Raw genomic sequence first — 26,247 nt, 5'->3', positions numbered from 1 at the left:
ATGTAGAAAATGTTCATTCGTTTTCTATGTTGTCTTGGGTCTGGGTGTTTGTGGTACCGTAGTTACTTCTGATTTTCCATAACACAAGTGCTTTAGCTACTTACATTGGGATCAGAGTAATGTATGTGATGTTGTCCAATATTTATTTATATTTTATATTTATATTTAATTTTGCAAACAATTGAATAAAAGTGAAAGCGAACTGAAAACTGCAATTGGTATAAGAGATACCAACATTTTCAAGAAAGTATTAAGGTTTGTTATTTTTTAAATGAAAGAAGCTCGAATTGTGGATATATTTAGATGCTGCAGAACTGAGAGCTGTTGCATTTGAAAATGCCAATCCTTCCAATGATGTAATAATAAAATACTACATATACACCTATGTTTAAATCAAAAACATTTATATTCATAACGAATATATATTTATTTAGAAGTAGTAAATTGTCTCTCTAAATCTCATATATACTAATAAAACTTATATGATTTGAGCATTTCTGTAAATTGCAGTTATTCTTTTGGTTATTGGTTTCCTATTCTATCTGCTAAAAGTAATTTGTGTGTCCTATTTGTCAATATGAGTCAGTATTTATTTGTTGCTATTATTATATATTTCTTAATTAGTACATATCTTTACACAAATAAAATGTCAATTTATAGCGTAATGAGTTATTAGTATACATATATTAATAAGGAGCAAGCATAAAAAGTAAAGACCATTTTTGGAATTGAGCAAGAAATTTATTACACTCATAACATTGTACATATAATCTTAGCTAGTTAGCTATCTGTAATTCTGTACACAGCTTGCACTGAATTGTTTTACATAAAAATAAACATCTTTGGTATACTAAATTCCACAACATCAATTTAGATTTTAGTTAATAAAATCTTATAAACACTTACAATGTTGCCACAACAAGCTTACAATTTTTTAAAATGCTACACATTTCAAGAGCCTACTATTTTGAGCATCGAATAATTAAAATACCATGTGGTATGTATAGAATTCACACTTTAAGGTTTTCAAGTTTTTAAACAAATTTAAAACTTCTACATACATACCACATCTACAAATATTTTTTGTCAAATTTCTTTTAATTTAGATAAGAACTAAGTGACATTGGGACGGACACATTTTAATTAAAATTTTGAAACTTTATAAAGATTGTCAAAAGTACACAATTGTACTACATAGGGTAAAAAGAAATTTAAAAATTGCGATGCCAAACACGAAACCTACCGTGTCAATGAAAAAAGCATATTAATGGAATTAGGAGGCGGTATCGAAAATTTTCAAAAAGTGACTTATGACTTTAGTACTTTTAGCACATGTATAGTGTAGGTTTTTGGCACATAATATTTACAGATTACATACATTAATCATCTATTAAAATGAAATCCTTTCAATTTCGGTTTTTAAAACGCTTAACGCTATCCTTCATTCCCACCATGTCTTGAATGTCAAACTAAGTACACAAGATATTTTCTTTGTACCAAGTAATAGTAATAAAATTAGTATTTATACAAAGGAGTTTATCATATTTATAACTAAAATTGTTACAATTATTAATCCATTTAATTATTATCTAGTAGAGATCCATTCTGCATTATAGCTGATAGTCATAACCTGAAAAGAAAGATTGAAATTAAAATGTTGCAGATAAATACCTATTCATTTTATACTTGCTAACTTAAAACTGTGGTCTCCGCAAATACGTTTACGAAGTCTTCATTCAATTTTTAAACGCAGTTTCATCAAAATCAGTTCAGTATCTTTTGCGTAATACTTCAAATAGTTTTACATTCGTAATTTGAATATAGTAATGGATTAATCATTTTAATTGGCTAATGTATACAATTTTTAGTTTAATTTGTAGTAGTATGTATACTATTGTATATGATATATTTATTTTGATATTTTTCAACGAAAATTATAGAAATATCAGGTAAATATTGAGGCAATAGAAAATAAAAAATCAGCTTTCTACATCGTCCATTATAATAATTCAATACCTTGTCAACGTTCAACCATCTGAAAGCGCCGGTGTGACCCAGCCATATTTGTCGTGTGTCTTGACGAGCGAGCGGAAGGCCTCCTCCGCGCGCTTGCGGGAAAACTCGCGCGATGATCGTAGAGGCGCGCGCGCCACCCGGCCTTGACCCTTGACAACGGATGCGGCGAATTGCATTACGACTGCTTCTACAGTATACGCAGATGCCCAACCTCGTGGTGTCAGCAATTCCATGCAAATCGCTCCCCCTTTAAATATGTAACAAAAAATGTTTTTACTTTAAAAATATCATCATCCTATTCATAGATACATATATCGTATCGAAGTTTTTATTTTACTACCCTTGGATATTCATTCAAACAATTTTCTTAAGTTTCAGTTTTTGTCTTAATTTTAACAAAACAAAACTTACAACTTTAATAAATTCTTCAACCTTTAATTATATCTAACAATGTTTTTATAATAAAGTGTAGAAAATAATGATATAAAAATGATAATAAAAATGGCTTCTGTATATTATACATAACATATATTTAATGGCTGTGAATAGATGATACAAGTTACATAAATAAAATACCTTCCATTACAAATCCTTTTTCTATTCGTGGTTCAATGACCCGCATAAAAGGTGGTGCAAAGGGGAAATTTTCGGGGAATGTCAAATGTAGCAGTATGTTTGGTATGTTTAGTTCCCGCAGATCGGACGCCAAATCGCTCTCCGGATCAATCTGGTGCAGCCGGACGTGCCACTCGAACAAATTGTCATTAACTAGTTCCACCTATTGATATAATTAAAAGGATTTTTATTAATCTAAGAGTATTTTTGTATCTTTAATGTTTAATGCCTAATATTATACTCTTTAAAATGTCTGTTATTCATGCATTCAATATTAAATTAATATACAATAAATATCTCAGTTTATAAACAAAACTAGGTAGAACTTATAAAAAAGGAAAATTAATCTTCAACACAACATTAATTATTTTAATTTACTTACTGTAAATATCGGGTTTGGTCTGTGATCTTGTGACCGCTGTATTTCTTTAAGTTCCTTCATAAGTCTGCGTGTTCGCACAGCAGCTGCCCTCTCTCGTACGTCATTTGCGCCTCCAGCTTTTTTCTTTGAGAGTGCAGAAGCTGTGGGGCTCGATGGTAAGCTCGCAGCTGATTCAGCTGGACTTACTCCGTCCCTGTAAATTATTCCAATTAATTTAATTTAATTTGACTGCGTATCACTAGATAATAAAAAAAATATTCATTATTTTAAGACCTAATCAAATCTCTACACACTAGTTTGTGAACGTTAATTTTAAATATAAAACTATTTTTTACGTATTTTTTAACTTTACATAATAGATTTAGTAATCTTGTCTATACTATCGAATGTTTTCCTTAATGTTATAAATCAATACTCAGTGAAAATTTACATCAAGTCACGTAACATTGAACAATATGTATTTATTATACAACATAAGAGTGTTCTATCAATTGCAATCTATTATGATGTTTGTGAAGAATGCCTTGGAATCGATTATTACATAAAAACAATATTATGAACTGATGTGAGATTTCAATTTAATTCGTAGATTCATTTCTACACTAAAGATTAACATGTAGATAAAATAAGAGTTATTGTTAACCTTCGACACATTTTAAATGCGAAAGCATTATTTACTCGAATAAAAGTAAACAGTATAATCATCAATCATCACAAAGTGTCAAAACAAAAGTATAAACTTGTGGGTCTCATGGCGTTTACTAGTTTACAGGTAGGTATTAACTAAATATGTACCTACAAGTCTTTAAACTGGGAGTCATTGCAGCCGGCATGTCGGCTCCACTAATAGCCATACTGATAGTGTATCGCAATATAATATTATGCGACAGACAGCTTTCTCTGTGACAATATCGATGTAAACCGTTTAGAATACGTTGAGTAAAAATTCTTGTAACGGGTAACGTTATTTTTTTTCTTGAGTTATCATAATATTATATTTAACTTTTTTAGTCATCAATTTTTCTATTTTAGTAGAATAGTATGAGCCGTATACAAATATAAGATGCTGGTTCAATGCCGATTGGTGGATATATTTTAATCACATAAAAACGAAACGGTGCTTGGCCGAAATTGATCCCGCGATCTTCGCTTACGATAATTGTGTTCTATCTATACCAGTCTATCTAAGCTTTTAAAAAAGCTACGAACGACCCGCTCTCCAAAATATATAATGTATATTATGATGTTATATTTGATGAGTTAATATAATTTAACATGCTATGACCATTGGAATAGTAAAAAATGTAGGTGCGCCATGTATCAATTTAAAAGAATTACTAAAAATTTATAAATATACTAGAATTGTGTTTTTTTCATGTTTACAAATTTACCATACTTTATATAAAAAAAAGAAGGTAACAAATAATCCTTTAAGAATTGGGCCCCATTTATTGTTTTATGGTACTATGCCCGAAATCTTCTCGCAAATATCGAGAAAAATTGTACAAAGTTTCAACTCAGTTGGATGAATGATTTAGGAAACGCATACGAAACAAACAAAGAAACATATAAAACGTTAGATTGTTTCATCATACATCAATTATTCAAGAACACAACTATGTATTCGTTTACAATATTGGCTAAAACTATGAACGTATTAAGTAGGTATAGGTATACAAAAGAATGCAATGTATTTGACATTCTCCCATCTCAAAAGAGATTGATTTGTTTCTACGTATGTATGTATGTGAGACTTATAAAGTTCTTTTCCGCGTTCGAATGACGCGGTGTTGTCTGTCACACATATCACAGTTATAGGTGGCCTCATACGTCTTAGTAAACAAAGTCTTTGTCTCCTACAGTTTCGAAAACTAAGACGGAGCTGTTATTTGCGCTTCCTTGACACTGTATAATTGTATATGTATATGTTTTGTAATGTAATGGAAGGCTTTTGTTATTTGTATCGATATTTAAATTAAAATAAGAATAACCGAAAAGGTGTTTGGGTCTACAAGCAGTTAGTCATTGATAAATAATTACTAGATACGAACGCCATTATTTTTAAGTTCAGTTAAGTTTTTGTCATTTTTTATAAGATGTTAAATTGTTAAAGTTACATAGAAATACTTATATCTAATGTTTAATTTTTCTGAGTTTTTCAACGAAATTATTTATTTTCATAAAATGATAAGACAAAGAGATACAATTATTTATTTGCGTAGAATCTAATTAAATTTTAACCACTATTAAACACAAATGAATGTAATAAAAAGCGTTGTTTTTTTTTTTTCGGAATCAATATTATGTGTCAATAGTATGAGGTAAGCTATTTTTGTTTCTGTCGCTTGAAAGAAACTATTTACTAGGGTAAATAAACATTTGGAGATAGGGTAAATACATATTTGGAGATTTAATATATTTCTTTATTTAACATGTATACCCTATAAATACTTTTACTAATTATTTATACAATATTATTGCCCAACAAACAAAATTGATGTATAAAGCTATGTTAGACCGCATTTTTATTAAAATCTTGGGAGTTAAAATAAAAGAAGCAACATTAAATAAAAGTATCGATATGTTATGGTTAGTCATAATTTGCCAGCTAAATCAGAAGTGTTTTCTCTTTTTCTTTTGTCTCTAATATAATAAATTGCAATAACGCCGTTGGATCATCAATAAACAAATAAATGAATCATCACAATAACTGATGTTTATTAAAACTACCTTAAAACGAAACGAAATTTACGTTTTGCTTCTTATTATTGTTATGGTAATATACAAAATTATACTAGCTAAAGGTAATATTTCAAATGAAATTTATTTATTTGATAAATAGGCGCTTTTATAAATTATTTTTATTTAATCTGTCAATTTATTTACTAAAGATTTTTTACTTACTCATATATCTATTGACTTTGTATATTATATTTATATAACAAACTACTTTGTGTAGTCTATCGTAAAGGGTGGGAACATATTGCAGGTGCAAAATGACAATGCTAGAGATAGAATCATAGACAATATTTTACAACACAAATTCCACATATTAATGAAAGATTAATATGAGTATTTCGTGTTGCTTTTATCAATACTAATGATATAAAAGTGAAAGTAACTCTGTCTGTTTGTCTATCTGTCTATAGCTTTATCGCGCCAAACCACTGAACCAAATTTGATGATTTAGTAGGGATAGGGTATACTTTTTGAAGCCTAATATTTGACAACCAACCTCTAAAATGCCAGCGAAGTAGGGTGACAACTAATTAACTATAATTTAACTATCGTCTGCTTCCTTGGTGTGTTGGGTATGATTTAATAATATTTGTAAAAGAAATATAATTAATCTTAGTAGAGTATTTTTTGTAATTATATTTCAATTCAGCTAGGTATATGAATGAAGGAACTAAGAAACCTAAACTTGACTAAACATAATCAGTCATGCTTTAGTTACACTCGGTGCTATAAACAGGAAAAGTCCGTATATGGTTAGCAATCTTTGTTTAGAAACTTGCTTGCTTGTTGTATAAGTAGCAATGAGTGTAATGATCTAATCGTTAAATTGATTGGTTATATTTTAGTCTAGATTAATATCCTGGAATTATTTTAAAATCTACGAATAAAATAATAAATATAGAAAATTTTGAGGAATCTTAAAAGTATAACATATTTTTGCTTGATTCATTACTATCTCCGAAACCAACATTGAAGAAAATAAACAGAACAGAAAAAACGTCCTTATTTATTTCATTTTATAAACCATGATTTCGTTTTATTTAATTATAAAATACTAACAATTAAGCATGAGTGAAATTAATTTTCTTGATCTATAATGAAGTCAGCATCAACTGGAATTTATGTGTATAATTTTCTTTTGTTTATCAGCTTCATTATTTTTTTTACTTTCTCTACGTCTATTTGATACTTAACTTACAAACGAATGCATTCAAAATGGCTCTGCTAAAAAGTACATTTCTAGTTATGAATTTATTGATAAGAGGTATTTTCTCATACAGTACATGTATAACGTATATAATGTATTATGTATCGCACTACGTGTGTGGGCGAGCGGGCTGGCTCTATCAACACTTCAATTTGAAAGTGTCATTAGCGAGTTACGTCAAATAAATGTTTTTACAAAAAATAAGCTTTTATAAAATTAATATCTAAAAGAAAGTTACAATTTAAATTATTATCATAAAAAAAAGAACTGGGTTTTCGAGGTGGAATGTATTATATTTAATACTAGATACTAAACATAAAACGCTTTAATTATATCAGCAATTTGTATCCAGATTTTTTTTTATGTGTTAAAACAAGTAAAAGTATGTTATACCAATGTCAATTAAAGTTTTTTTAAATTGAAATGAATTGATTTATAATCACTAAAATTATACACTTATTTATGTAGTCTTCAATATGGAAATTTTATACGATTAGACGGAGTGCTTTTCAAGACTGTGACAAGATTTTAGCCGATAGGTACTAGTGTCTTATTTAATTGAATATTTCTATATTAAGTGATTTTAAAAATGTATCGTTTAGTCAATAAATGTGTTGCAATAAAAAAACGAAAAGAATGCGGATTACATATGCATGTACTTTGTACAGAGAATGTACGTGCAATGAATATCTGTGTGTGGCTGAAAGTTTTGTTCTTTTTTCTTATAGAGCATATAGAACTCGTAGAGGTACAATTTAAATATATGTATAAGCAATCCCAAGCGTATTTAGTCTTATTTAAAGTTTTTAATCTGTCGTTCAATATAATTTTATATCTTTAATAAATAAACGTTGTCATGAAAAAAAATATTTGCAAAGGAGGTTTTGATTAATTTTGTATTTTTTTATAATAAAGTCCTATATAAAGTTCATCTAAATAATATATAATAAATAAAAATATATTTCCACAAAATCTAAACAATTCGGTTCAGTTCAGATTTGTTTTACATAATATATGAAGTAATGGTGATGTTTAGGTTTTTTACTGTTTTCTTTTATACTACAATCATATTGCCACATGCCATCAAGATGGTTCGCAAATGTTGCAAACATAAGATCGATTTTTCTAGAGTATTTACAAAATAAACTTAAGAGAATAAGTATTAAATTACTATGCCTAAAGCCGCTACTGCTTGTTTTATTTGATTTTGACCTAAATAAATATTTATGAATACATAATTCATTAGACGATAAATGTAAAGTTACCTACTTTGGGCTATTGATAAGTTAATTATAATCTAAATATATTAAGAAACATTTAACGGCAGTATACATTTTAATATTTACTATGTTGTAATTTATATAAATATTAATAAAATATTTGTTTTTACCTATGTCGACGAAATAGGCCGCGCCTGGCCGGCGACCCACTCGGACCGGCTACTTCGTTGTCAAGCTTCTCTGGAGAGCGAAACAGCTTCCGAAAAGCTGCTGCTACTTTTTCCTTGGACCGCGATGTCATTTTACACTATTCAGTCCTCGACAGTACACTGTTACAAAACTGTTATCACTCTTACGATTTGTTTGTTTTAATGAATAACAGTTCACGTCACCGTGGATCTATCAAAATGGACTTACTTATAAATTTCAAATTTAGAATTTGAATTTATTTAGTGAACTACCAGCCTGTATTCCATTTATGCTACTTGAATTGCATTGTAAGATTTTCACTCCCTCTCGCGAATTGCAGTCTCGCTGCGTGCTGCGGCGCACGTGCGACTACTGGCGGAGTGAGAGCGCCGATGAAATCGAATCTTGGCACAATGAATGGAAGAGGTCGGTTATCGTTCGCCTGATGCGCAGTGTACTGGGCGGTGGACGTTCTTGTGTCACTGTCATGACACAAAGCGTTCTGTACGTTAGCGCATACCGAGTTACACCAAACTAGTGCGTTACTCGTATGAATGAACCAGAGCTTAGGATTGATGTGGATTTTTTGCAGCTTGCGTGAATTGCACGAATGGCCTAGCCCTGAAACAAAGGAAACAAATTTAATTTATGCTATTCTTTGCTAAGCAATTAGGTCAATATTACACCTAATTAATTTTGACCGTGAATTTATTTGTTGTTGTTATTGATGTAATAATTTATTATTTTTGTTAATTTTTTAATAATGCATGAAGTTTCTAGCTACAAAGATGTAAAATGTGAAGAAATTATTACTAATTTAAAAAAAATCTCCGTCCAACGTTTACATAAAAGCGTTTTAAAAATGTGTTTTACTGTGATAAATTCAGAATAAAACAAAGCCCTTGATAAATAAACATTTCTTTCCAAGCACCTATTTATTTACGTCCCGGTTCGACCTTGGCTTGTCCTTCGCAGGATGGAGGACATTCAGCGAAGCCTACGCACATTGGCAAATTGCCCGATTCTGTTACATCCCGTTGGGATTATGTCTATTCGTTTTCCTCAGCTATTGTAATATTATGAAAGCCTTCGACAGTAAATAAACTATCGGTTGCGTGTGCGGACATAACCATAGCTATAACTAAAGATACGATGCTAAGGGATACCTTTATGTTGCTTTTATTAACTACTAGATATGTGTATTATCGTGGAAATTTCCTTAGGACTGCTTGAGAGGACTTATTCAATCATTATTTTAATGTTTACTTTAATACATAGATTATTTTATGCCTAAAGTTCTTTCGTGTATCAATCATGTTAAGGTAAATCCACATAGTAGTTTCTAAAATGTATGCGATTACATTTTACACGTCAAGGCGAGATGATCCAGTTGCTAGAACATGTGAATATAAGTCCAAGATTGTAAGATGAAACTCGTACAAGGGAATACTGAGCTGATTAACACCACATTTTTTTAATTACGGGCTCCTTGGTGTAGGAATATATCTCGAGTGGACGAAGCCCGCTTATGTAGGATGAATAGGTATCTGGCATATAGTAGTGTAGTGTATCCACTATTCGCCAACCTGCATTCGAATAGCATGATAGAAAAATTTATATGTCTACTCAAGATTATTTTGTTCATCAGTGGGATTTTTGAGGCATTGTTTATTGGATTTACTGGCCTCTATCTCATTTTTACCATAAAGAAAGACGAGATTTTTTTATTGTTTTTGCTTATTCAATTATCATTATATAATAAATTATCATTTATTTACACAAAAGTATATGTCATAAAGAGTGTTAATATCAAATATTTTTTTAGAGTTATGTATTCAATGGTACTCATTCAGTCATTTTCGGGTCATGTATGCTATGTGTGTCAAGAGCCCTCGTCCAATACACTAAGACTATGTGTGTTATATAAGCTATAGCGTAATGTTGTTTCTTACTCAAATGGAACTGTTAACTGACGTGCTTTATCTTTGATCGGAAACAGGGAATTGTTTCCGAAATTTCAGGAATGGAATAAAAATTCTAATTCAGAGAAAGAAAAATTGGCGTATCTTTTAAATATGGAAATAAATAGTTGCCTATTATTTAATTATTTACTATTTTTGATAAAAAAATCAACTATACCGTGAGGAACTTCAAAATTTTTATTTATTATTATTATTTTAGTTATTGGTTTAGAATGGAGTTGAGATGTATATGTTCAGGTTAAGGGCTCTTTCGTTCCTGCTCTTATTGAGTCCCGGGGGATTAGTCGTGATCATGTCAAGAGACCAGAATGACTGAAGACTATCATTGTAAACCACATATGTTGACACATTGGACCCGTCTCACATTAGGGAAATAGTTAAAAGCTGAAGCAAACAAATGATGCAAATATTCGTCTCGTATACAAAGTTATTATGTCTTGGTGCCATTTGTAGCTGAAATATTTTGATCTTGGAGTAATAGTGCAACTATTATTATACCTTGTCTTATTGCCTCCACAGGTGACAAGACATTTATCGCCCAGATGATTGATATATTTATGAGTAAATAATCACATGAAAAAGTCTTAAGACATCATGAGATTTTTACCGATTACCGATACATTTATTACAGTTTTTCATAATTTTCTTTTAAATAACAGGGAAAATATCTTTGTTTTATTAACATGACGTAATTTGTTTATAGAAAAATACTATTCATGAAACATTTTTAATTTAGACTGAAGTCCACATAGAAAGAAATATAAAGCATACCGTATTTGAAAAGGCGCTGAGTCAGCGTGTTGGTATCGTGGAAGATAATAACATAGCTGCTAATTTTGCCTCAGCCCTCTTGAGGGAATGATGTATTGTTATAATTTTAAATTTACATGGTTATTGGTTTCATGTTCAACTCATTAGTCAACGTCAACTAACGAGACCTCGTTAGGGCGTGTTAGTTTTGTGGAAGTTTCGAAGGCTCTATGAGAAATAAATTATATGTATGTATATAGATGCGGCTATTTATTGGGGTCGATGTAGCGATTATAGCTTTTGCATATCTAAAACTTCTAAACTCTATGTTACTATTTGTGTTTTACTATTTTATTTTTGAAAGAAAATTTAATGTTAAGGACCTAACTGTGTAGAAATCTGAATATATTATTCGTTGAGCTTGACAAGGCATATGAACGTGATATTATGTAGTGGTCTCAGATGGTTCAAACGTTATCTCTTCGTATTCGAAATGGACGATTGAACAATAAAAATTAAGGAGGCGGTGAAGATAAAATTGGACAATGCATGTATAGTTCAGATAAATGTTGGTAGGTTAGCCTACCTACTACAAAATATTGACTTGAAAATCAGCACGACTAAAATGGAACAATTGCATTGAGATTTCAGTTTTTTACTTACTTTTAAGTTTTTCTCCGATTATAAAATTGTGCAACTTTATCAATTTCGAATTCGGTGCCTCCATTTATTTATACAGAACGATGGTGAAATTATTCAAGACTTATGAAGATAAACTAAATAACGATATGAAACTGAAGAAGACTTTGAACTGAAGAAATTACAAAACTGTCAGACTTGGCTTCATAAATGGGAGTGACGTGATATTGAGATAGATGAAAAGCGAATTCTGCCGAGATAAGAACGTAAAGAAGGACGTGTGATGCGATGGCAAGTGATGAGAATAGATAGAATATGAAATCATGTTGAATATGAAGTAGTACGTAGGAGGAAGTTTAAAATAAATTCCGTGAGATAAAAGCTTACATGGATTTGACTTGTAATACGGAAGAATAAATTCTATATTACAAGAAGAGTGCTATTTATGAATGAATGAATGATTTTAAAAATGGGATGGAATGGATTATGTGAGGAATAGTATGCACAAGAAGGGGTAACTGACCATATGACCAAAACCTAACAACTGAAATTCCTATTGAAATCAGACCGAATCTAAGTTTCATTGGCGTTAAGTAGTAGTACTATTAAATATCCTGAAACGTCACGTTATTAAACGAAATTTATCACTCTAAATGATTTATGTGACTTCTAACAAGTCACGTGTCTTTCGTATTTTTGCACTATATAACAAAATATTAACGTTGTCACGTGCAATTGGCCTGTAGCAAAATTGTGTTGTGAAATCTAATTTAAATTGTCTAAACTCATAACCACGGCTTTCAACTTTGTAATGAGTTATACGAAATATGTTGATTATTTTCACTGACTTACGCGTATTGGTTCATTTATATAAGAGTCGTTTTGAATATGGAACAAATTAAAGACTAGAAAAACTATTCTTTATTAGATTAATTAATAATATATTCCGTACAATATATATATATATATATATATATTTATAAAATAATATTGATTAAGAAATGATATTAAAAGCAATAGTAAAGTTTAAATGAAGTCATTGATGATATGAGGAAATAATTCAAGGTGTTTTTTTTTAAGTTTTGAATCAAGGCGATAAGTATTTTAAATTGAACGGTTCAAGTTGACGCACGACCACTTCGGAGGTTGGTTTCTATAAATAACTAATCTTTGCAAGATTTTTTTTTCTCGGTTAGAGATGATATGCATCGTCCAATGCATCAAAATGTATGTTAGTTATATAGTTACTTTTTGTTACTTGAACTGAACTTTTGTTACTGAATTCCTTGTACTTAATACAAGATTTTGATGTTGCTAGGAAATATTATAGCATAATTGATTTGATGTTGTTAAAAAACACTTTTGTTTCTGTACTTATTTAACATTTTGATTACGACGTGGTTACAATAGTGAATATATTCATACTTCATACTAATATATATTATTAAAACTATAATATCTAGAAATGTTTTTTGTATTATTATTATACATTAATTTATCCTATATTCCGTTATGTATGAACTTAATATTTAATAATAACTGAATAAAATATGGAGACGGAGGTCGTTCCATCGAATCACTCGGAGCATTGATGCGGATTAAGTTTAAATGCGTTTCCAATATCGCCCAGGGGTCGAGTTGATGAGATTTTGTTTTAAATTTCACTTCAACCTTAAAACACTTTATGTCAGATGTCACTATGCGATAGAGAAATATACCCATACATTATAACTAGCTGTTCCCTGTGGATCTGTTTTTGTCAAATTCATTTTTCGTTCAGAACCATTTAATTCTAAAATGATATATAATTGGATAAAGATAAATCCGCTTTTATTTTCTCTTATGCATTAGTAACAAGAATAAGTCAAAGAAAAACGAAGCAAGAGTTAAGTATACGTATATTTTTTAAGCAGATATAAATAAACCATTTATCGTATGTGTTACTGTATCTTAATTTTGTGAAAAGTCGAAACATGCTGGTCAAAAGAAGTATTTGATAATCCTCAATACGCACTACGCCCCCTAAACTCACTTATTTTTGTCACATTCGATCTCTTTATTTTTAAATAAACATTTCGTACCATAAAAACTAATGATCCATAATAGCCAAGGTAATTTAAAAACAAAAATACAAGTTTATTCTTATTAATATAATCAAAATGTACTTATTAATGTATAATTTAATAAGACTAAACACAACTTTACTGTACAAATTACATGAATTATACAACAAACTGAAAACTTTGAAAACTACACACTTTGCCTAAGTGTCACTAAATAGTTCATATGACGTTTTAGACATGGTACAAACTTTTGTCGAAATTAGGTCTAGGAAATTAGGTCATAGACAAGCGAGGGTTTTAAAACAAGCAATTTGCGAGGGTCGCGTCACTCAACACAATGAATTACGGACCGGATGTCTTCTCGAGTGTTCTGTCTTCCGATTAATATACACTTGTACTAAGGATGGGATATTTATTACATGAACAAATCGGTATAATGGTAATGCATTGTGATATGTTACGTAAGTCTGTATTGAACTTTATCAGAAAAAAATATTTACAGATCAATAAAATATAGTGATGAATAGAGTGATTGGTGAACTGATATCACCATCCAATTCAAACCACATTGTACTCGTATTATATAAAAAAAGCACGAAAAGCACCTTATTCTATACATGACAATAAAAAATACATAATATGTTTTTATTGTTAGAATTTATGTTAGGCTATATATATCAATAATGTTTTTTATTTATCTGTGCGCCAATCACGTCATAACTGCTCAACGTACTGATATTAAACTACGACCTATAAATTTTTTGAATTCCGTTGATCCTTCCCCCTTTTTTATTTAATCCCTGAAGCGGGCGGGTAATCGCTAGTATATGTAAATAAATAAATGTAGAAATATTTACTCTGTTAGTGATCGGATTTTAGCTTTTCATTTGTACAATGTCTTATGTAAAATTACGCCTTGAGATATACTTTCCTTTTTGGATATGAACAAAATTTATACCATATAATGGAATTCATCACAACTTTCTTAATAATCAGTTATATTTTTAAATGAATATAATTAATACAAGATGGAATTGAAAAACGTCTCCCATCCAATATGGATAGACTCAAGCATAATTTGATATTCTTTATGTTTATTTCTGGAATCAATCAGCACATTTTGAATACAAGTATGAACCACGAATGTAATGTATGTATAATGTTATTCATATATAACATGTATATGCAGTTTTGTTCCTTCCTCTTCAAGAACACGGTGTACTCTAGTAACAACTCCTAAAAGTCCATACCTACATGCATGTGAGCAAGCTTCATGCTACGTATATATTTTAACAGCTATGCGGCGAATTTTCAAATTTATAATACAGCGGAAAATGTTCAGACTAGCATCAGGGTTGACAACATAAGTTTTATAAATTAGACTTAAGCATTTTAATTTGAGTGAAATTAAATGAATTCAAAATATTTTAACGTAGGATTTATCCTGGCAGCTGTATCTTAAATGAAACTGTATTATAAAAAAAAAATTCTTTAGAATTGTAGTGACTTTCAGCCTACTATGTTAATTTTATTTATATTTTGGCAAATAATATATGTTTATCTTATGGAAATCACGTGTTCAGACGATGATTAAAACAAAAATTTCAGCCTGCTTCGTCGAAAACGTAGCAGTGTTTAATATGCCTAACTATACGACTATGGTTGATAGAAAACGCAGATTAAACACGATTCTGAAAGAAGGGTATACGTACCCCATTTTTACAAAAGTTTGAAGCCCTCTTTTTTTATTTCAAGTGCTTAGGTGCATGATTTTTTTTCACCACCTCACCCTTTCAACTTGTAGGCGCCCTCCGGCGGAAATGTTTCGTTCGTGCAATGAAAATGTAATTTTCATCGCTAACTCTATTCATTACGGCACGCCTAGACTTTTTACCTCCGTCATTAAATAAATTACATACATTTTTATTAAACTTACCAGGATAATTCAGACTTATCATAAAAATTTCTTTGAAAAAGATAAGTATTATTTGTAAATAATTCGAATTGTTACACCTACAATTTTACAATTTGAAAATAAAAAATATTAAGAAGATTTAAAAAAAAAAACGAATTCTTTTCTCGTAATTACTAAATTTGGAAAGATAAAATAAATTAAAATGAATTAACGACGTCAAATAATTTTAGTAGAAAGAGTATCGTTCTACTTAAATTATTATCGCTATAAAAATTGTCACTACACTAATCAATTTAAAACCATGTAACAATAACCAGGCGCGGGAATAATACCGTTAATTAATTTTAGATATTGGCAACAACGGTAAAATTATTTGTAGGTCTATATTTAATTATTTTTCCCATTGTATGTAATATCATTAGTTGTCCGTTGACATTAAATAAAACTTTTATATAGGGCACTTTATCATAATAAAAGTAATAAAATATAGGTATGATAACAATTGCAATACATCAAGTGTTATGATAGTATACTATTCTGGTCTCGATTGTATTGTACAGACACAGTGACAGGACGAACACGCAACTTCCAAAATGAATTGATATTTTCGTCTCTATTGCAAAACTAATAAAGGCTATATTACAAGAATGATTTATCTGTTAACATAGTTATATAGTTGGTAGGTATAAAATTGAGGACATCGTCGGGGCATGCAATACTAAGTTAAAACGATGCTGTCTGCACGTCTGACGATATACGTAGTCGTTTTTTGTATGATGTACAATATATCTACGTAACATAATATATATTTGGAACGTATAATATTATTAAATATAAGTTCAAATTATAAATAAGTAGCTATCAAAATTACTTTATGATATGTTGCAGTCATTTTGTCAATAATTAACACTTTTTTTAGGAAAATATTTTATATATATCTTTTAAATCACCATGTTCAGAGAAATGGCAAATGCAAAGATAAACTAAACAAGGATTTTTTTAAGAAATAAACTTTTATCTTTTTCCTTAAAACCTCTTTTCATCCTCGTAAACTCAGTCCTTCCAGTTTTATAGTTAAGATACTAACAAAGGATTTTAGCACTCTGTTATAGGGTTTATATTCTAGCGCTAAGAAATTAAATTGAGATATATGGCTTTATACAAACGCAGATAACTTTAAAGTAATAAAAATTTAAAAGGAGAATTGAAAATGTGACTCAGTTCAAAAAGCATTTGATTTTTTATTACTTTTAATTATTTATTAATGCGTTTTTATTTAAGATTAATTTAGATTGATTATATCTGTAATTATAAAAAAATATAATGCCTTTCAGCAAACAATTAGAATGGAAACGTAAAAAATAAAGTTGATAAAATTCATATGTCAAAGCAATTTGAAAAATGTAAAACAAAATGTTTGAATATTTACGAGGTATAATGAATATACATAATTATATATCTACTAGTGTTTTCGTGGTGGTAGGGCTTTTTCTATATGTGTAGGTAAGTACCACCAACTCAAGAGATATTCTACCACCAAAAAGCAATAACGAGTATTGTTGTGGTCCGGTTTAGAGGGTGAGTGAGCCAGCACAACAGACTAAAACATCTTTGTTTCCAGGGTTAGTGGCGCATTAGCGATTTAAGGAATGTATAATATTTCTTACAGCTCTAATGTCTGTGGTACTAATACAGAAAAAGGAAAGTTGAGTTGGTAGCCATTATTTTAGACGTTTTAAATATACTTTCCTAGCGTATCCTAAATACTTATGTTTTGTTAGTTGTAGAAAAGCAGACGAACAAGAAAGCTAACATTTAATTTTTAAATACAAAAACCTTTTAGATGTATTTTTTTATCCCTTGTTTTTATCGAAATTATTTATATTCAAATTGTATACAAACCAGTAATTAAAATGACAGATTTGAATACGACGCAGCATCGTTAAGCTTAATGACATTAACTATGGCTATACCGAGCGGCGCCCGTTGACAATTATTGCTGTGAAGTCGCTACACCCCTATTAAGTCGAGACATTGCCCTTCTCTCTTGCCTACTACTATCATTACATCGATCAAATTATTGTATTTGCTTGCTTCTCAAATTGCAATGGCATTTTTTTACAGTGTTACTTATAGTGTAGTTCATGGGTGGTTCACCTTTTCTAAATCTAAAATAATTGATATAAATTTCTACTGAGCCTTACAAGTTTATTAACAAAAAACTGTAACGTGTTCGTGGTTGTATTCTATACTAAAAATTACCAGTATTTCGCCACAACATGACTATCAGCGCACCGCGGGTTCGTCTTCTATAGCCTGACTGAGTCGTTTGAGTGTTTTGAAATAGATGTGATTTGTATGATAAGTTTCATGCTGAATAATGTTTATGTCTAGCTCTAGGTAGTAACTTTATATAACTGACTGCAATAAAAAAATATTTTATAACCTTTTTTATTAGTACATCATCATCTATGCTACTATTGTAGTAAGAAGAAACTACCTCTTTATTTTTAAGGTTTTGAATTTTATTTTCTCAAATATATCTATATCAAGTTTATTACAACATGATTATGATACGGTACGTTTATCACGGTTAATACATTTCATGTGATGACATTTAAAAGCTGTGAAAATATTAGAATGTAAATATTCTCTCAAAACTGACGCCAGAATATACTTCTGCATAGTCATTATATATATACAAATATATAATCTGCCTGAGAAATAAAATATTTTTAAGCTATTTATTACCTATATATAAATTTAATATTTTAGATTTGCTTCGTTCCGTGAATATAACGGGAATAAGTTTATATAGGATAATTATGACTAATCTTGACTCATAGGATTGAAGTTGACTGAAGTAATGATTACACTTACGAATTAAGTGTATACAAATAATTAGGTATGTGTTATAAATTCGTAAAAAAAATCTGTCAGCGTTAAATGGAATGTTATAAATGTTATTATTAATGGATATTTAAGTAAATAGGGTTAAATAAATAAGATAAAAATAAATAGGGTAAATTAATAATTCAACTGAAATATTATATTCTTTATAAATGTCATTAGATTTTTCCACATATTACGCAAAGATAAAAAAAAAATTACTGAATCAATTTTCAAAGTTTCGATTGATCAACAAATGTCGGCAAACTGAAATCGAACTTTGTGTACTCACTATTACAACATGACTTATAAAACATAAAGTTACTGATATACATACAATATCGTGAATGCATTCTTTTATCTTTGAAATAATTTAAAAAAATATCTGGCCATCTATAAGCAGGCAATGTCTATTCCGAGCGCGTCTCGTCCTTGTCGAGTAAAGTTCACAACCGAATGGGTTCTGGTTAGACATAAAGTATTATCCATTTGATCGGTCATGCTTCTTTTTGATACCCATTTGAGGTTGATTAGTTACGTACGTATATTTAAACACAAAACATTAACGGAATTACGCATAAATTCGCGAAGTAGGTATATAATTTCCCATATTACAATATATCTAATATCTTTAAACTGTTCAAATATCACATAACACTTAATTTAGATAAATTAAATCAAACAACTTGCTCATCAAAATCATGTGATTTTGATGAGCAATTTGTTTGATGTTCGTTTAATAATACAAGTAACTCCAGTAATTCTATATTTATTATTGCTGATATAAACAGTTAATTATTTAATTGACTTCATTAAGTTATCTTTAAAAAAAAATCAAACGCTTTACCTACAAATGCAGGTATAGGGAGTGATAAGTTAAGCAATACTGTATCTACTTATTTCCAATAATTATAAAGAGAGGGAACATCACCAAAAATTTATTAGTAAGGCCGTTTTGATATATTGAATATTTATACAGTCATATTAGTGGCTTAATAAACAGTTATTGTTGATATTAACATGGCATTGAAGGTCAGAATGTGAACGTTAAGACATTCCATAGCCGGTCATCTCGGAGTCCGAGCTTAGCTAACCTCGTTGTAGCAGTTAAGTGTTATAAACTTCGTGATCTATTCTTGCTATTTTTTTATCTTGCATTTTCCATGATATTGCCAGTATATTGCTATTATAATACAGTACTTTATGGACAAATCAGTAACTTTTTATGTATCGTTCTAGATTTAACGATTATTATCAAATGCTTCCTATAACGACCGAGACTGGCGGCTTATGGCTTATGTCGGTATATCCATTAGAATATTACTCAGGCTAAAGCTATTATCTGTGTGAGTAATAAAATCGTCTGCAGCGAGCGTAGGTAGGGCAAAACTGATAGTAGAGAGGGATTTTTTGCAGGTCCGTCTGGGTGGTACCACACACATATCAATTAATTTACCGTTAAACATTAATATTTTGCATGGCTGAGATCAGTTTGAATCGTAAGTTAGCTAGTGTAACTCTAGGCACAAAGGGTTGTGCATTGGCAAGTAATGCACCAAATAATGTTATTAATGTTTTAATAATGGATAAAATAATAAGTAACTCCTCGTATCAATTATTTTGTATTAGAAGAATACGTCAACTTGAAGATAATATTACGGATCCAAACTAGAACAACCACCATTGAACTTTCATGAGATTAATAATAATTAATGCATCTCGTGCTTGGCGGTGAGAAAAAAACTGCATTTGTCGGAAAAAAAAGTCACCTGCTTATCCGCCAGGCCACAACCAACCCACAATGTAGCAGCGATGTGGAATAAGCTCCAAATCTTCTTACCAAAATGGAGAAGAGGTCTCGGCTAAAACAGTGGGACTTTACAGGCTGTCATTTTTTTAATCATGGTTAACATTTATATTATTGAGTAATAACGATGACAGCTTCCGAATAACTAACCAACCTCACAGTTAGCCGCCTATTATTTAGATAAGTGGTAAATGTAGCAATGTCTGGCAAGACATCAAACAATGCACATAAAACCTTCAAGAAAACAGCTCTGAACTTTTTGTACATTTAAGTGTATTTTCTGCGAGCATTGAAGTCAGTTTTTTCAGTTAATTTGTTTTTAAACTTTATATTTCCATTTTAGTGACGAGGGTAAGAAAGCTATTTGTCCGTGTTATAGCAACTTCAGTTAGCTTATTAGTTAAGTTTTTTTGGCAAGAACATTCTGCACTTATAATAGCGAAAACATAAAATGATATTGCAATTTTTAATTAAAAAAATTACTTAGAAAACAAGCAGAAAGATCGATCGGTCTGCAACTACTGCGCTAATTCCTCTTGCTGAAAGCGCAACTTGTTTTCTTCTCATATGTTTATTAAAACTACACACACTGACCTATAATTATACAGAATTTTGTTTATTTGGGTACTTCTGTTAAAATTACGTGTATAATCAATACGATTAGTATATTTTAAAACCATATCAGCCTTAAACAAACAAGCCATATCTCCCAGAACGCTTCACATCTTTTAGAAACGTGTAATCCAAGAAAACGGCAATTTTTATTTGCAGACGATTTAAATTTATAAGTTATTATATTAATTTTGATAAGAATTATACTATGTGTTAAATAATTGACCTGGAGTTATAAGGATGTGGACGAACGTCAGAAGCGAGAGTTATTCTGAACGTCAAAGCAAATCTTAATAGGATAAAGTTTAAATCATCTAAATCTGTGTAGCCGTATTGGATTAATGAGCATAGAAAAAAATATATATCTAATAACTCCAATATATTCATTTAATAATAGTTTACCATTCAAAATCTTCACTAAATCATCTTTTGATGTCATAATATATGATATAATATAACCTTAGAAAGAGGAGAAATTGCGTGCCGCGGTAAATGTACCTACATATGATTTGACTATAAAGGGCCAAAAGGTAAAGAAGATAATTCGATATTTCTTCTAACATAAATAGGTATGTTGATTGATTGAAAGGTTGATATTGTTCCACGTGAATGTTACCTCGAACTAAGGCCGCTCGTTAATTAACATATATATTGACCGTCGGTTAATTACTAGTGGAGGAAGGGTAAACAAAAACGCAATCACTTTGTAATATATAAAATGTCAACACTTATGTATAATACAATGTAAATACGCACATGACACGGTATTTCATTATTATCATAAAATTTAATATATCGCTACAGTTATTACAAAAGGTCGTCTGTAAAAATCTTGTACTTTACGGAAAAGTAATAAGAATTTTCTTATATTTTATTAATACTAATGGGTCTCCCGCGAAACTTGGCGTTTATTCCAAAGCATTTTTAGGAATTTCGAAACCTTTGACAGGTTTTGTTGTGATTTCATTTAATTGTAAACTGCATGTCGCTTATGTACATTTGGCGCCAAAATGATGAAACCCTTTTTAAATATATTTTTTTAATATCAAATAGTAGATATTAGTTCAGTGAAAATAGGAGTTTGTTGAAAACAATTTACTTTAATTTCGCTGAAGAATCTTAATTTTTTTCTTATATAGCCGTAGAACCGCTCTCTGACCGGTCAGATTTTTTCTGCTCTCTAAAATTAATCTTGTTAAATCGTCACAATTTAATAAATTGTAATCAATAATCCTCTTTAGTTCTTTGCACATCTACGGCTGGAGCTTGTCAAAATGAGACCATAACCGATTTATTATATTCAGCTATCTTCCCATAAACATTGGGACAAAAATCTGCTTACGCTATTAATATAAAAGATAGTATTAATATTATTTATTTTGTTGTTTCCATGGTAACTAATGTACATATAACTATAATACTATTGAACGACTAAAATAGCAACGGTTTTTTTTGTTTTATATTAGGAATTAATATTGACAGTAGTAACAGTACCGGTATAATAATAATATTGTTGTACAGCAACTATTACTTACCACTAAATAAAAATAGTTTGCAGATAAGATCGCGATTTTAGAATTCGCAGTAGTCCATTGCATTCTAGATTAACTATTTGTAGAATATACAAAAAGTTGCATGGGGTATTGATGTGAAACTAATACTTATGTCCATTAATCTAAGTTTGTCAGTTTCCTCTATTATTACAGATATAATTATGATTATAGATTAATAAGTGCTTTCAGATTACAGATATATACAATCAATTGTATAAACAAAAATAATAATTGTTTTTTTTATTGACATAATTGGTATAGGTATATAAAATTTATTGTTATTATTGAATCAAGTAATGATTTTAGAGATGTGAAAATAGCATGAAGTATTAGTTTTTATCGACGTTAATAACAAAATACATTTTAAACTTATTCTCCAAATAAATACTACCGTTTAATTTAATGATAGAAATTTCAGTCGTTTAAAATTCCAATAGAGCAGTGAATGAATACACAAATATCGACCCGTGTAAACCCGCTCTAAGAGCAACGTAGGTATGTAATAATAATGTTTCGAAGTATAAAGCCGAAAGACGATGGAACGAAATAACGAACATGCTTAATGCGTTTCTTCAGAATTTCGTAATATGTGACAAATTTTATTCCTTATTTTTGTGTCTCTGAAAAATCGTAACATTATAAACGTAAGAATTACTTCAGTCACTTTACGTAAAATCAAAGTGCTGTTAATATAAGAAAGAGAGTTTATTATCATTTATTTATTTAGTTATTGCTAGAAAATTAGCTTGTTAGTAGTCAAAATTACCCTATTCATATTTTGAAAGCTGAAATGGAATCACTTTCTCTTATTCTATGTAGTTGACATTTTACTTGTTGTTTATTCGATCTTTACTTAGGTACATATTTAGTTTTTTTTTTTTCTAGTATTTTTTATACCACGCATAAATGACTAGAACAATTTTGGTATGTGTCTTCGTCAGTTATAACCCTATAATGAAACTTAAATAATAATATACATTATTTATCGTTAGCATGACGATTCAAGAGCGCCAGTGCGAATGCAGAGGCCTAACTAACTAGCTTATTAGTTTACAGTAACATATAGCTAACCATACCACAGAAAAAGCCCGTTACTATAATATTTATATGTTGTAATATAAAGTAAAGAAAAAATATAAATAGAGAAGGAATTTATTCGATTGCTATAGACCCTGGTTTATAAGGGAAAGCAGACAATAATATGTAAAACGAGTCACGCAAAAATGTAATAACAGATGTCTATCCGATTTCAGCTTTAGCATAGAAGTATTGGGTTTAAGCCTGCCCCGTAATATGGCATAAAAAAAAACTAAACTCTATGTTCTTGGTGGTACGGCTTTGCTCAAGTCCGTATGGGCAGGTACCACACACTCATCAGATATTCTACCGCCAAACAGCAATAATTAGTATTGTCGTGTTGAGATTTGAAGAGTGACTTAACAGTTTTCTTTAACTCTCGGAAAATGTTAGATAGGGCGTTACCAGGCATAAGGTTTTGGGTACACGGAGACATTTTATAAACAAAATGCACCAAATAAAGTGAGAGGTTGTCATCGCCCATAGCCATTGGCACCATAAAAAATATTAACTATTAATAGCGACATCAATGCGCCACCAAACTTGAGAACTAACACAACAGCAAGTATTGCTGTTTCGCGGTAAAATATATGATGAGTGGGTGATACCTACCCAGACGAGTTTGTACCAAGCCTTACCAGGACTTGTACTAGGACTTTCCAGGTATGCATGCTTTGTTACGGCAATTGCAATTTGCTTATTATAAGCCAGTAAAAAGAAGTCAGCTAACTACTCGTCGAATTTAAAGTTTATTCATAAAATACCTACCCGAAAAAGTATTTAAAATATATGCGCAGTGCGTCATACTTAATTGTATGAGAATAGCATTCACTGCAAGTTTCCAGTGCATTTTATTTAGACCAGTTTCATGTTTGTGTAACTGTCGAGAAGAAAACCAGTCCAGTTAATGTACAAGTGCATCTCTGCGGTCACCTTGAGTGAATGAGACTTCATTCTGCGTTACATTCAACAAGACGTTCTTCCTATCTCCAAGAAATAGCTTTGTAACGTGTTAAATTATTCAGGCCATTAAACCCCGAGAAAAATATTTTGACCTTGTTTTTTTGATTTAGATAAATAAATAATCTATATTTGAAATTTTAAAACTTGTGTTTTTTTATTAAGCCAGCCATTTTCAAACCATATTGAATCGTATTTAATTTACTGTTACTGTTTTGGTGGCGATAGAATTATATCATCAACTAAAAATGGCTCAATATCATGTTGACTGACTGAAAATTCAGCTGAAGAGATTTAACTCATGCGAAATAACAGGTCAGGTTAAAGAGAAGCTTGCATAATGATAGACAATTACATGCTTTATAAATAAAACGCATATATATATACCTACTGTATACAACTATATAAAGTGCATTAAAACATTTTTAGGCGAAAGAAAACCTAAAAAAAGGTAACTATAATTTCAATGGAAACATAATGTGTGCAGCAACATATTTTTAATGACTTCGAATAAGTTATTTAATGTAAGTAGTATTCATCTCCCAAGTCCAAAACAAAATGGCAAGTGTTCATAAAGAATAAAATGTGAATGAGTCTTACATTCATGGTTCACTTTCTGTTCAAGAAAGATAAAGACAAAAGAGGGATAATCGATAGAGTGACTACCTTTTAAGCCATAAAATGTTGTATTTATTTTTTAAGCATAAGAATTGAATATACATTTTTTTAAACTTAAATATTAAAGTGAAAATTATCCAATACGATAGTTTACGTATTTATAATAAATAATAATTTAATTTTCTATTAAAAAATCAAAAATTGTTATAATAAGTAGTGGGAAATAATTCCGAATGGTATGTAAATTAAAATATCTGACAAACTTACAAAACGTAAGATAACGAAAGGGTAAAACAAAACACAGTCGACATGAATGAATAAAAAATACACAAACGAGTAATAGTAAACAGTGATTAAAGTTAATTACCAAAATATTTTGTTTTCACATTTTATCTTTAATATTGTGTTATGATAACTAATATTCATAAATAAATACGTTTTGTATGAAAATAAATTATATTTATTATGTTTGTATGAAGACTGGAGAGTAATAGAAAAAGTTAATTATGTAAATCATGAAACAATATTTATATTTAATTTTTAATGCTTGTGACAATTTAAAATAACTAATATTTAAATATTTATATACATTTCTATAATATGTTATTAAGTTCGGTTCAATTGCATACTGATTAACGTATGAAAATATTCACTGACCTGTCGTCAAATCGTCGATAGATACTTAGGGGTAAAGTTGACACACGCGGTCAGCCACGGCGGAGGTCCCCGCATACTGAGTATCTCACATACGAGCCGCTAGAGGGAGTCTCTCTCCAGCCACCTCAGACCATCGATCCACCCTTCATCACCCCAACCCTAGACACTACGCCGATCTTAGTACTATAGAAATAAGAGTCATTTTACTCGACACAAAAAACCTCGCGGATTCCCTAGCGACCCTTGCTGACGTGAAACGCGTTGAACGAAGCTTAGTGACGCTGATTGCTGAGCTTTTTGTTTTTATGCACTGCAATACAGGGTTATGTTGTAACACTCTTCTTAGATCATTTATAT

The 26,247-nt window shown here is 30.1% G+C and overlaps 1 protein-coding gene across 1 annotated transcript; it reads right to left on the bottom strand.

The window, feature by feature from the left end:
- Nucleotides 1–719: 719 nt before the first annotated feature.
- LOC113403954 (ubiquitin-conjugating enzyme E2Q-like protein CG4502) lies at nucleotides 720–26,009 on the bottom strand. Its single transcript, XM_026644633.2, has 6 exons — nucleotides 25,891–26,009; nucleotides 8,350–8,989; nucleotides 3,014–3,206; nucleotides 2,593–2,794; nucleotides 2,017–2,263; nucleotides 720–1,630 (listed from the first exon to the last, which is right to left on the bottom strand). Exons 2-5 carry the CDS (start codon nucleotides 8,478–8,480, stop codon nucleotides 2,028–2,030), a joined length of 762 nt encoding a protein of 253 aa, XP_026500418.1. The 5' UTR covers nucleotides 8,481–8,989; nucleotides 25,891–26,009; the 3' UTR covers nucleotides 720–1,630; nucleotides 2,017–2,027.
- Between the last annotated feature and the right edge of the window lie 238 nt (nucleotides 26,010–26,247).

This window comes from Vanessa tameamea, chromosome 4 (assembly GCF_037043105.1).
Source record: "Vanessa tameamea isolate UH-Manoa-2023 chromosome 4, ilVanTame1 primary haplotype, whole genome shotgun sequence".
Classification (NCBI taxonomy): domain Eukaryota; kingdom Metazoa; phylum Arthropoda; class Insecta; order Lepidoptera; family Nymphalidae; genus Vanessa; species Vanessa tameamea.
Note: the sequence above shows the minus strand (reverse complement) of the source record. Positions and strands in the feature narration are given on the sequence as shown.

Coding starts and splice junctions, on each gene's coding strand:
- LOC113403954 (XM_026644633.2), bottom strand. CDS start 8,480: ATGACATCGCGGTCCAAGGAAAAAGTAGCAGCAGCTTTTCGGAAGCTG. Junction 3,207..8,349: donor GGCCTATTTCGTCGACATAG/GTAAAAACAAAT, acceptor AATAATTTACAG/GGACGGAGTAAGTCCAGCTG. Junction 2,264..2,592: donor AAAAGGATTTGTAATGGAAG/GTATTTTATTTA, acceptor ACATATTTAAAG/GGGGAGCGATTTGCATGGAA.